The sequence below is a fragment of the Lampetra fluviatilis genome, chromosome 49 (assembly GCF_964198595.1).
Source record: "Lampetra fluviatilis chromosome 49, kcLamFluv1.1, whole genome shotgun sequence".
NCBI lineage: Eukaryota > Metazoa > Chordata > Hyperoartia > Petromyzontiformes > Petromyzontidae > Lampetra > Lampetra fluviatilis.
This window is the reverse complement of record NC_136323.1, coordinates 5,735,114-5,748,439: the sequence shown is the minus strand read 5'-3', so window position 1 is coordinate 5,748,439 and position 13,326 is coordinate 5,735,114. Positions and strand designations below refer to the sequence as shown.

The following is a 13,326-nucleotide window of genomic DNA, read 5'->3' as shown; positions in this document are numbered from 1 at the left end:
ATCCTTTAATAACCTGTGTAGCTAGCTGTTACTTCAGTTTGTGATGGTGCAGAATAAAGATAGACAATTACGATAGGCAACCTTTGTTTCTATATATATATATTTTAAGCCCTTGGTCAAGTCACTGCAAGATGACATTGCTCATGGGGGTTGTTTGACCACGCTTCACCAAGAGAGCCTGCCACTGATGTTGGTCACCATTGGGAGTCGAACTCAGGTGCTAGCCACTGCTTTACCATTCCCTCACACTCTATGTCCCTGAACTTTATGATTGGATAAGCGTATCCGAGAATAACATAATTGACAGTCCATAGTCAATCCACTGCTGGATGACGGCCTCTTAGACCTTGAAGAATCATTGCGAACGTTGATAATTGCTTTGTATGACAACCATCATTTTGTTGTTGTTAAACTGTCGCATTCAGTCTTGCAACGCAACAACGCAAGAAAGTGGCGGTGAACCGGTGCTAGCATGTATTCCGAACGTCGATGACACCCTTGTTGCCAGTATTAAGATCATACCGATCGTGAGAAATGTACGCATTGCAGACGCTGCCTGTCTCTCCAGTCGACAGGGCTAACAAGGTACGACGAGGGGAACTTTTAAACAGGAGCACGTCCTCGACTGTTGCCAACTCGATGGACGCATTTGCGTCGCTCGGTTGCAGTGGGTCGACGATCCGAGGATGCTGTTGAGATGTCGATAGCGCAGGAAATACAAGCTAAAGCACTTCAGGGAGCGCGCGCATACGGAACTTGGAACAGATTGTAAATGACTCGAATGCAATAGTTTTTTTGGTTTGTTTCATAATAACTTTGGCTATTTTGTCATTTTTGTTCCACAACTGTGCTCGTCGGCGTTACGTCACGAGATCAAAGCATCGGTTTGCAGCTCTGTCGGGCGTAACGCTTCATCTGTTAGAGAATGGCCTGCTGAAGGATGATATCACAGAACTAACTAAACATTTTATTTTATTTTACCAGGTAAGACCCACCGAGCTTTGTTTTGTCCAGAAGCGACCTGGCCACAAGTGACAGCTCAACGGAGTGGCATGTCACGTGGGCATTTATAGCAGCGAAATACTCTAAACGCGTGACGCTGATTCTAAACGTAGAGGGGCGAAAGCGGAGGGGCCCTGGAGAAACTGCTTCTGAGATCACTTCACGGCGCCTCTTTAATCCACAAATCATGCGGCAAACTTGCCCCACAAATGCCCTTACTACACACAGAGCAGTGTCCGCTCCTCAATGTGGAAGTCAATCTGATGTAATTGTTTATTTGCGCATCTGGAATTTAGCCATATTAAGTAAAAAATAAATGTATTCAACGGGAGCGGGGTTTTTTTATTTGATGAGTGTTAATGCCATCAACTTGCTACACTTAAGGACTCGGCTTCATCATCGGCGGCTTGAATCCAGATGCAAACCCAGGATGTCGGCAGTGCCGACTCATTGCTGCCATCTCTAAACCATCCAGCCGCATCTTCAACTTCGCCGTGTATGCCAGCTGTGCCAAATAATGTCAAAGTATTAGCCATGAAAGTCTCGCTCAGTCTGAAGACTCCTTATTTCAGAAGGATCCTGCATTGCGACGTTTGACCAATGTCATGAATTGAGTTTGGACGGAAATCAAAAGTGCCTAGAGAAAAGTCAGACACACGGAGGGGGGAGGAGGTAAACACTCTACATTCCCATATCATGGTCACCTCGCAGGCACACACACAGGTACAACACCGAGCAAATCCCTGGTGCTCACGTATCTAAGCACCGAACCACGATGCAACCCCGCTTCAGACTGTGAGATTTGATCATATCGGCTGCGATTTTGGGGCAATTTGCCAAATCGGTGCTTAACCATCTTGGGGCATCTCCCGTGTGAGAATCCGCGCACGGAACGAACGACGTCCGTGGCCGCAGTGCTCTATGGGTAATCCTCATCCAACCCCCTCCCCCCCACCTTGGCCGCTGATATTTAGACATCAACTCGTCCAGTTTTGGAGGAGGTGACCTCGTGAGCGCACAGAGTTCATTTGTACGAAGAAGGAAGGGTCGGGCAATGACGTATTCTATGTAGATTGAGTGTGCCCCCCCCATTGTGATCGCAGCTTGCACACACAGTCGAAGCATTATTCTACCCCCCCCCATGCCCCCCCCCCCCCATTATTTATTGGTCCCTTTTCCGTTTTCCAACTCAATTCTGATCAAGGACCACATTCACATTTTTCCCCAGCCACTCTCTCTGATTACATTTCTGGGGAGTGCACGGGTTTCGCGCACGTACACACGCGCGCCGGCACATGCACACACACACACGCACGTACACACACGTACACACACGTGCGTGCGTGTCTATACCAATACCCGCCATTCGCAACTAAGTGACGGTGACATCACCACAGTCGCCTGTGCCAGGCCAGGTGTGTGCACGCATGCATGTACGCATGCACACGCGTGCACGCATATGCACGCACTCACATGCGTGCACGGGTATGCACACGAAGAAGCATACACTAACGTGCCAATGTACGCGCGCACGTGCATAAACGCGCACGCGCATACGCGTGCACAAACGCACGCGTGCGCACAGATGCATGGTCACACGCAAATGCACACCTACGCATACGTGTACCAAAAAAAATAAAAAACAAAGATCACCCATATAGCCTTAACAGACTGTAGGGGCAAGTGCTGTTAGCGAGCACCTATGAAGGCCGGAATGGCACACGAGGGGGTGGGTGACCAGCACCACGCCCGACCGCCTTTGTCGCCCCAGTGGCGATGTTTACACACCACACCGGGTGCTCATTTGAGGCTGAGTCGACCTAGGGGAGGCCCAGGACCGGTTCAGATAATCGTCACCGGTGTTGACCGTGAGCGGGAATCAAACCCGGGTCGCCAAGTTCATAGCGCAGCGCGCTAACCGCTACACCACCGCTCCCCAAATCCGTGTACCATGCACATACCCACCCCCGCCCATCCCCTACGAATAAAGGCAACGATCCCACATGTAGTCTTAGCGGATTCTTGGGGCGCGTGTTGTTAGTGAGCACCTTTGACGGCCAACACGGCACACGAGACGCTGGGTGGCAACCACCAACAGAAATGTTAGCCGCCAAAGAAATACGTGAAAAAATTGGACGCAAAATCAAAGCTTTGATTCTCAGGTGGCTGTGTTCTTTTTCTGCTGGAAAGATAACACCGTTGCGAATACCTCGAGCAAGTTTCATGCTTGTATCACAATTTCAAAGATTGCTGTAAAAAAAAAAATCACTTATCTGCTCCACTATGCGAGCACCAAGGCCATCACGAGCGGAGCACCTGGCAAGCTGATGCAATAGACGAACCCACGCAATGTAATCTACTCAGACAGCTAATGCGAGGGCAGGTCCAAAATATTCCCTCCCTCTAGCGCCCGATTGGTGTGGCGTAGATGCTTGCGGTGACAGATACATATCACATGTGTGTCTAAGTCATAGACCTCGCGTGGCCACGAGAAACGTAGGCAATGTAGATATTGTTTGCACCCTTGGGCAATGTGAGTCACCCGCCGACATCGCTTGCTTTGGTAACACAACTGTTCGGCCACGCATGCAGCCATCGACTGCTCCACCCATTCCGCGGCACTGATGGTCATGCATGTACACGTTGAACTTCTTTCGCGCCATACATAGCGAAGGACAACAAACTAGACGCACAAAAAGCATTTCTAAAGAAATGAGCTTTCAACCGAGACTTAAAAATGCATCGCTCCAGCGGCTTCCATGGGTCGTATCAAACGAAACCCTCGGCCCGCGTTCCAGGCGGTGGGCCTGAGGTTACCCACCCCTGCCGTCGAGCAAACACCAGACCAGCACCCCCGCGGTCACGTACCCACGCAGTTGAAGTCCTTCTCCAGGCGACAGAATGCAGAGCAGCCGTCGCCGTCACGGACCCCGCCATCGTCGCATTCCTCTCCGTCGGACCTGAGTAGGGAGAGTGCGATGCCCGGTGTTCCCGTGAAAATCACCACCACAAGACACGATAGCTCATGCCTCTGGAACCCCGCAGTCGCCAGAGTCCGCGGCGTCGGTGATTGTTTCCCGATGATCGGATGATGTTAGACGGCGTAGATTAGAATACCAAATTAGAATGCCAAAACAGAGGTGACGGAGCTCACCTGTCCACCGTTCCGTCACCGCAGAAGGCCGCGCCGTGCCGATGAACGAGCGGAGGTGAAAACTCGGAGAAGCCCGAACCGGAGAGAACGCGAACCTGGTAGGCGTAGACAGCTCCCTCCTCCACGTCCCTAGCGCAACATTCACGGTGACACCTCCGATTAGCACGGCTGGCTGCGTACGGTGCGAAATAAGTCCAAAAATCGTGCGGTATGAATAAAGCTTCTGATTCTGACATACACTCAGGACGCAAGGGGTAATTATTGTACTGTAATTCACGTTATTTTTTATTTTTTAATATGGTAAAACCCTGTCCGTTTTCAAATCAGCATAGCCAGCCATTGACTCCACAAATATATCCAGGATCACTTTACACGATTGTCGTTGTGGTTTTTCAGTATCACCTTGTGGGGAAGTCAACAGTGGTTGCCCAATGGAATAAGTCTTCCCCCACCATAGGAATGTGGAATTTCCACCACTGGCTCAGAACTGTAAACGGGATATGAGCACAGCCGCAATGCTCCTTTGAGCAGTTAATCACTTTGACTTTCATATTTTTTCGTGGGGGGGGATCGTAAATTATCTCGCGTCTGCCTCCCTCTCTTCTCTCATCCCTCACTCTATCGGTGACCCCACTCACACACTCTGCTCCAGCGATCCAACCTCTGAAGTGCAGGAGGTCATTCCTTCTCCTCTGCTGTCCTTAGGGGCCTGGGACCTCCCTCTGCTGCCCCTGGTATCATCCAATTGCTGACACTGAGGTAGAATTTGCGACCTCCTTTATATAAAATCGATTTTTGTGTTTAGTTTAGTGTGTTGTTCTTCCCCCGCGCCTCCGATTAGCAAGGTCGGCTACGTACGGTGCGAAAGATGTACAAAATCCTCAGACGTAACGTGGGAAGATGAAAGCGATCTCAAAATAGCAGGAGGGGGAAGACCTGCATGTATATGCATTGCCTTGAGTGGTGTAATCATTACTCCGCTGGTAAAAGCAGGGAACTTTAACGTGTCGGCCGAAAACCTACGCATATTGCAGGACAGTTACTCTCAAGAGAGGCAATCCTTGAACAAACCGGGGCAGGTGGCAATGCGAGTTTGTGTGGAGGTGGCTGGCGTTACAGCCATTCTGGGCTCAAAGCCAGGAATAGAACACGGGTTTATTCCTGCAACTCTACTTCAGAAACCACTCCTGCCTGCCACACCGCCCCCAACCTCCGAGGATAACGAACCGCTCGAAACTATTGTATGGCCACTCTTCTATCGCTACGACCACGCTTATTTCCGGTTAACGGACGAAATACGTTACGAGGTCGCGCTTGTTACACACAAAGGGGCTTGCCACAAATGAACCACAACTCCTCACCGATCTCGCCAAGGAGCGTAAACCGCCACGGCTGTTGGCTAACCGTCGAACAGAGACGTCACCGCATCGTGCGCTTTCAGATGCGCTTCTTCGGCTGTCTGGAACGCGCTTCCCTCCGATATCAGGAATCCACTGGAGCTATGCGCTTTTAAATCATCTAGATTGAAAACTTATTTCTATAGAACTGCCTTTTGTGTTTAGTTTGTTGTACTTTCCCCTCCAGCTCCTAATTAGCACGGTTGGCTACGTGCGGTGCGAAAGAAGTTCAACTTACATACGTATTGTTCCCGTGAACCTCACTCATTGATTCTTCCACAAATGTTGAGGAATTAGTCTACCAGACACTGACTGTTTCATCTCGGCCATACTGTGTTCAACGTCCACACTGCCGGTCACACCAGCGCACTCACTCACCCACTCACTCACCGCGCTCAATCGCTCCCCTTTAGGAATTCTCTCCCATCGTCTCTTTTTCCCCATGTTCTTGATAAATAACCTTACGTTCAAGAAACGTATCAGCTCATATGCATTACACCTTCATCCAATACAGCTGAGCTGGTTGTTGCTTGGGCCATGGCGATTTGTGCGTCTTTAGGTCTGTGTTCAGCAACTGTAATAAAAAAAAACTGGGCGCATTCAGGGTGATTTGGTGTTTTTTTTGTCTTCCAAACGGCTACGGTCAACAAACAGGGAAAGCCTTGAAGCTAATGCTGCTGCTCCTTCTGCTGCTGATGTAGGTGTCTTTCGAGAGCGTGCCCTGGGTCAAAACCATGCCTCATCCCTACGTCAAAAGCGGGCCTGGTGTGAGGGGCCATCCATTTAGTACGTGCGCATGGAGGGGGAGGGGGGGTTAACCCAAATGCGTTGCTTGCGTATGGGGAGTCTACTGACAATGTACGCATAGGAAACGGGGGGTGGGGGGTGGTGAAGCCTCGATAATAATTTGTCTACATTGGCCTTCAAATGAGCCACAGTTCAGTTTCTTCAGCTGTCAGACAACAAGTCCTGCCGGGAGAAGTGGGACTGTGGGAGAGGTGTCACTCGTGTGCCACCGTGCCCCTGAGTGCAGCTAGCACGCAGCTCAGCAAAATAAGTGGCCAAGGTATGCAACTTAATTATTTAATGCAGTGGGCGTTGGACTATCTGTTTGATTAAATACGTTAATATTATTCATCCTTGATCGTTTCTGCGTGGATTAAATATCGGCCGTTCTATAGGGTTCGGGGGGGGTGCGTCAGGCATACGTACGCAGGTGGGGGGGGGGTGTAAAAAGTCCGCGTGCGTACAGGGAGGGGGGGAGGGGTCAAGTTTTTACAAATTTTTGCTTACGTACTCAATGGATGGCCCCTAATGGGTGATCAGAGTGGCTTTGGGACCTTGCTCTTTTGAGTCACTTCGCTGAGTGGCCGGGGCTCAATTGAAACTCGCAACACCGTCCTCGTAAAGTGGCTTCGATGGTTTCCAGTAAGGGCTCATTGTTCAATGTGAAATGCCCTACAAACGGTCGAGGTGCAGCCGTTTCGACTGCTCAGCTCACACCGCTGCCGGAGAAAGGGGCCTCTACTTGAGGGAGCTCCAGAGACACCCTCTACCACAGGGTAAATATATATTCTGTTTTTGGCTACTGCCATTCCATGCTGACCAGACGTCTGGGAAATGTGTGGCAGTGCCCACAGTTGATCGCACCACACCGTGACCTGCTCATCGACTGACTGCAGCTGCAACCCATTTATGTAGCCGAATGGACAGAGGCAGAGATATTTAAGACACGTTTGTGCCATTGATGAAACTGCCCCACCAAGGGGCATTGAATCGAAGTGGTGTCCTATAGGTCGCGAGTCCAGTGTGCTCACCGTTACACCACGGCAGATAATGTTCGTAATTGTGACGTTATTTAGTTCTGGCACTTTTTGTTGTTGTATTGCCCCGTGCCTGTTACGCGGACGTGTTTTATGACCTCCGTTAGGCTAGTTTGTGCCTGTTTCACGTTCTGCTCTGGAGCAATGTGGTTCTCAAGACACACATTATTTTTTTTATTACTAATATACTTTGGATTGTGCTCCCAAGGCTATGTTTTATTGGCGAGAGCCTTGTCGTGACAGCAATTTGTTTTGTAATTGGAAATTGTTTTGCGTGAGTAATATGGGATTTTTAGATTTGAGGACATAGTTTGTTCCTGTGGCCTTTACATATTTAATCTGCTGCGATTTAGATTAGAGTTTATTGTCGGAACAATCGTTCAATATTTGTGACGCACTCTTAGAAGCTTGAGTGGACATTGATGATGTTGATGATGAAGACTATTATGATGATGACGATAATGATGATTATATATAATTAAAAGCTCTTAGTGACGTTTCTCACAAAACAAAGTCAGACGCGAAAATGATTTACTGCTCGGATGTGTGGTGAGTTGATGCTCATCTTCCGTTTACAGCCCTGAACCAGCGGTGTATATTTCACATTATCATGGTGGGGGCATGTCTATCCATTTAATGTAACTTAACTTATCAATCCCGGATGGATAATGTAATTGGCTGATTCAACGGCCTATCAGGATTTCTAAAACCACATTGTATTGCACGAACTCGCATAGAATTCCACTCACATGGAGACCCATAGACTCACATGGAGACTTACATGGATACTCATAGACTCACATGGAGACTAATAGACTCACACGGAGACTCATAGACTCACACGGATACCTATAGACACACATGGAAACTCACACGGAGACTCATAGACTCACATGGAGACTCATAGACTAACATGGAGACTCACATGCAGAATCATAGACTCACACAGATACCTATAGACACACATGGAAACTCACATGGAGACTCATAGACTCACATGCAGAATCATAGACTAACATGGAGACTCATAGACTAAGATGGAGACTCATAGACTCACATGCAGAATCATAGACTCACACATATACCTATAGACACACATGGAAACTCACATGGAGACTCATAGACTCACATGGAGACTCATAGACTAACATGGAGACTCATAGACTAACATGGAGACTCATAGGCTAACATGGAGACTCATAGACTCACATGGAGACTCATAGACTAACATGGAGACTCATAGACTCATATGGAGACTCATAGACTCACATGGAGACTCATAGACTCACATGGAGACTCATAGACTCACATGCAGTCTTAACGACACATATATGGTGAGATCACGACATGGCCTAACCTAAAATAAAATTACAAATCATCGTAGAATTTGTACATATATTCATATATCGACTCACCCGTCCGTCCGTCCATTCATTCATGCCCCCCCCCCCCCCCCACAGTAAGGGCGTTGGCCTCCACTCACCTGTCCACAAACTCGCGGCGCAGGTCCGAGACCATCGACGGCCACCGCCCCCTGAACGGCGGCTCGCGCGCCACCTCGTACCGCAGCGGGCGGCACCGGCGGCACAGCTCGCTCCGGGGCCCCGAGCTCAGCGCCGCCGCGTCCACCTCCAGCTTCTCGTCGAACGTGTGCAGCCTCAGCCCGGCGATCGCGGGCTCCTCGGCGCCGCCAACGGCCATCGGCGGCACGCGAACCGTGAGCGGGACGTCGCAGGACACCTTGTGCGGCCCCAGCGAGACGGCGGTGCCGTTGGCGAGCAGCAGCACGAGGTCGTGGACGGTGTGGCCGCTGCGCGCGCTCACGTAGGTTACCCAGAGCGTGACGGAGGTGGCGGGGGTCGGGCGGCAGAAGGAGAGCTTGAGGGCGCAGCCGCTGGGCGGCAAGGGGCACGGCACGGACAAGGTGCCCCCCGGGACGCTCAGCTCGGGGCTCCAGGTGCGCAGGCTCGCGTCGCAGGGCGTCTCCACGTCGGGCGGGCCTGCTCGCGGGACGCACGAGGTCGTGCGCGCGTTAACCCTACCCGCACGCCAGCCGCCGTCGCTGCCGTCATCATTGTCAGTGATGCTAGTGGCCGTCAGTATGCGGCTGTGGTAAAGAATCCACGCTTTAGCGGTGGAAGGAAGCGGCTGGCGGCAGCAATGTTGCGAGTTCAAATCCTGGCAGTGGATTGACTCGAAGCCATCATTCCTCTCGGGTCGATAAAATATGTACCGCAGACGAAATGAGTGGGGAATCTAATAGTGGTTGTCCCGTGGATAGACCCGCCCCCGCCATAGGAACGTGTAATTTCCACACCAGCTCAGGGGTTGTGAATAGGAGATGAGCATCGCAGGAAATCCCTGCGAGTTGTTCTATTCATCAATCATTTATCATCGTAATCTTGGCTCAGAGGACCCAACAATGCAACGTGACCGTGACTCCTATCAGTTGTGTGTGTTGCTGTCAACGTCTTTAGCCCATTAGCTTATCATGCATAATGATAACAATGATGCCATCTGACCACATCGCAGGTTAAAAGTAATATTTTCACGTCATTTAATTTAATAACAACCTCCGAGTAAATTCAAAGCGCCATTGAGATTAAGATTTACCAACCGTTAATACTGTAGACTCAGACATATTTTTTATATAATGGTTTAACACCGTTTTGGCTAGCCTATGTTTTGTTTGGCATTTTCATCACTTTTCAAGTCTCGGTAGGTTTTTTTTTGCTGTTGTTTCAAATGAACTCTGCCTCGCACCCCGCTCTCAATACGCTGGCCATTACAGTGTTATTCACTCTTGAAGGTGGCAGCAATCCATTTAATCCAGTTACTTCCCCTTGGACGGTACTGTTGCACAGAGCCAAGACAACGTTGCCCTACTTGTTGAGCTGTATCCTTTACTTAATGTGCGCTGTCGAGTTCATGAAATACGCAGGCAAGCGAGAGCGGTGCTTTTGCAGAAATGTACTTTAATAAAAATGAGAAACGAGGTTTTTGCGTTCGATCGCGTAAATATAAATGTGTCGTTTAATCCGCCACAACATTGTGGGTTTACTCTCCAACACACAGATGTGCTGTACTAGTAACGAATTGGCCACGTTCTGTTTACGTGACAATCCTTACTAATTTGCTGTGTCGGGTGGTAGCTGGTTAAACGACATTAAAATGTACGTGATCTAACCAAAAAAACTATTTCATGGATAATATTGGTCGCGAAAACCGAAGTGTTACACTGCATATCGCACGCGATTATAGTCCTGTGTACGATGGTAATATGATCAGGAGCTAAATGTCAATATCGAGTTATGCTCGCCATGACGAGAGGGCTTCAGGAGAGAGTTTGTGTAGTTTTGCTGTTCCTCCTCTGTTGACTTGCTATTTGGGTCCATAGTTTGCTTGCATGGCCACAATTGCACAACTGTGGCTTGTCTTTAATTCAACATTCATGGGAGATGGTAGCCTCCTCATGGTGGTTTCGTCTGTTGTGTGTTTCCACGTTGTCTCAAACGCAACTAATACCGTCATCTTGCCGAAATGGCCATCGTCAATTTTAATCCAGATATTGCATGCAAAGACTACGGATAAGAAACACGGATGCTGACAAATAAAATGGAACAAAGGTTGAAAAGTACACAAAGAGGCACTGAGAGAGAGAGAGAAGCACGCTGGTAATTTGACAAACGGAGGAGCAGATGGAACTAAAACGCAAATTGGAGACGTCAAATGAAGAACACGTAGGCTTTCGCAACCAATGTTATTCATAATCAACGTTTTTGGGTTTAGATCGCGTTATTTATAAATGTGTCGTAACCCTCCACCACCCGACACGGCCAATCAGTAAAAATGTGTCTTTTGTCAACGTGACACATTTTTACTGATTGGCCGTGTCGGGTGGTGGAGGGTTACGACACATTTATAAATAACGCGATCTAAACCCAAAAACGTTGATTATGTCAAATGAAGAGTAAGTGAGCCGAGGGCAGGACGCTGTGCCGGGGGGGAGGGGGTGATAACGGATGGACGAGGCAGGTGACAGAATGGCAGACAAAGGAGGGAACACGACCGCCATGGAGATGGAGCGATGAGACCAGCTCAAGCGCAGGCGCAAGATGGATTGTGGCGTCGTAGGACCGTGAGCGGTGGCAACGGCGTGGGGAGGCCTTCATCCAGCAGTGGAGAAAACATGACTGTTTATGATGATGATGATGACTCTGCTTAAACACATATATTGAATTCCACACGTCTGCAAAGGTCGTTTAAATGACTCTTACATACGTATAAATACGTAAGCGGATCGTGTAATTTACACATAAGCGTATTGACGAAACATTACCTTGTTACGGTTTGACAATAATAAGAATATGTTTCAGCCCTCTGTGGAGTTATTACTGGATGAAGGCCTCCTCCCATGCCGTGTGGAGATTGTTTTCCCTTTCCAACTTTAAAATACAACTGGGCGTGTACAAACGTCGGCAGTTTTATCCGTGTAGCTTTCAATGCTTCAGACTTATATATCCCCTCCATAAACGTAACGGATTTATTTCGTTTCATATCGTGCAAATAATTTATACGTGCGCACCACTTTCCGCCTTATTGAGCGATCCTCTCCAATAAAAGAAGATCATTCACCGCTCTCCGACCCACGATTTTTTTTTAAATGCCTCATTCCATTAAAGCAGAGCAACTTACTCCGCGCGGCGCGCGGATATTTTGTTTACAAATGAGCCGGCGTCTCGCGCCAAGCCCCATGAGAAATGAGCGACGTTGTCCTCTGCCGTTGAGACAAAGGGCCGTGACCTCTGACCTTTTGCCCTGCGGAGTTCACACATCCCCCCATCCCGCCCCACCCCATCTACAGCTCACCATTCGATGGCAGCAGACGGAGCCTGCTCGTGGCCCCTTTGCACTCCGCCACTGCACGTTTGTTTCTCAAATGATCCTTCTTCATCAAATGAATACAATTTAAATGTTTAGGAGTCTAAGTGATGCCCTGCTCAAATGAGCACTGATGGTGGTGCTCATTTTCTGAGCGTGTGGTGGACATTTCACGTTCATATGGAGAGGGCGAGTCTAGCCATATTGCAACCACCGTTGATCTCCTCCCAAAGTTGTAGCTATTTTATCGACCCCGTTGGGGGATGATGGGCTAAATAAACCCCCAACCACCATTTGATCTCAACAACCTTCCAATTGCAAATCGCTTTATCGCTCCATACAAATTAACGGTCATCGGTAAAAAATATGGAGGGGTGGGGGGGAAGGGGGAGGAGGCGCGGAGGGTGGCTAAAGCGAGTCGAAGCAGACTGCGCGTATATCTTTTTTTGCTGATACACCCGCAGTATTAACCGGGGCCGTCGCTGGGTTCGAAAACGCGAACCTCTGCAACGGCCAACTAGACGTGGAACATTGGGCCCACGCCGACGCCGCGTGTGTCGTCGGGGCGAGGGGAGGGGGCGATGCTCGCGAGAATGCGCGCGGTGTGTCCACCTTCGGCCTGCCGCGGGCTCCAGTGCCCCGAGGGGTCGCAGGGTCGCGGCGACGAGGCGTTGCACGCGTACTGCACCAGCTCGCCGTCCTCCCCGCACTCCTCGCACGGAACACCTGGCTCCCTGGGGCCCACACGGCAAGGGGACTCAGCACAGGGCGGGGAAAAGCCGCACACCGCCGAGCCGTGCGGCGGGTGACGACCGCGGGAGATGCGAGTGGGAGCGGGATTTGTTTTCGAGGCGGCGCACGGTGTCACGGATTGAGAGTTTCTGTGAACCTGTAGTCGAGTGCGAGCGTTTCGCTTGAACAACAAAGAAAAAAAAATGCGTTGATGTGGAATGGAATGCGTCCCGAGAGAAGGACGTCCTCCTCCTCCTCCTGGAGCGAGGAAGTCAGTTTATATCCAGGTTTTCAGTAAATGTATTAAATGTGAAATTTACCCCCCCACTGCCCCCCC

The 13,326-nt window shown here is 49.7% G+C and overlaps 1 protein-coding gene across 1 annotated transcript in view; it reads right to left on the bottom strand.

Annotated features, from left to right (window-relative positions):
- The window catches only part of LOC144948384 (pappalysin-1-like), a 116,436-nt gene that overhangs the window by 71,198 nt on the left and 31,912 nt on the right, over positions 1 to 13,326 (bottom strand). Inside the window, exons 7-10 of the mRNA XM_078877807.1 lie at positions 12,870 to 12,991; positions 8,860 to 9,376; positions 4,157 to 4,285; positions 3,871 to 3,962 (exon numbers count right to left, since the gene is read on the bottom strand). Of these exons, the coding sequence (XP_078733933.1) occupies positions 3,871 to 3,962; positions 4,157 to 4,285; positions 8,860 to 9,376; positions 12,870 to 12,991 (860 nt within the window). The remainder of the gene's footprint in view (positions 1 to 3,870; positions 3,963 to 4,156; positions 4,286 to 8,859; positions 9,377 to 12,869; positions 12,992 to 13,326) is intronic.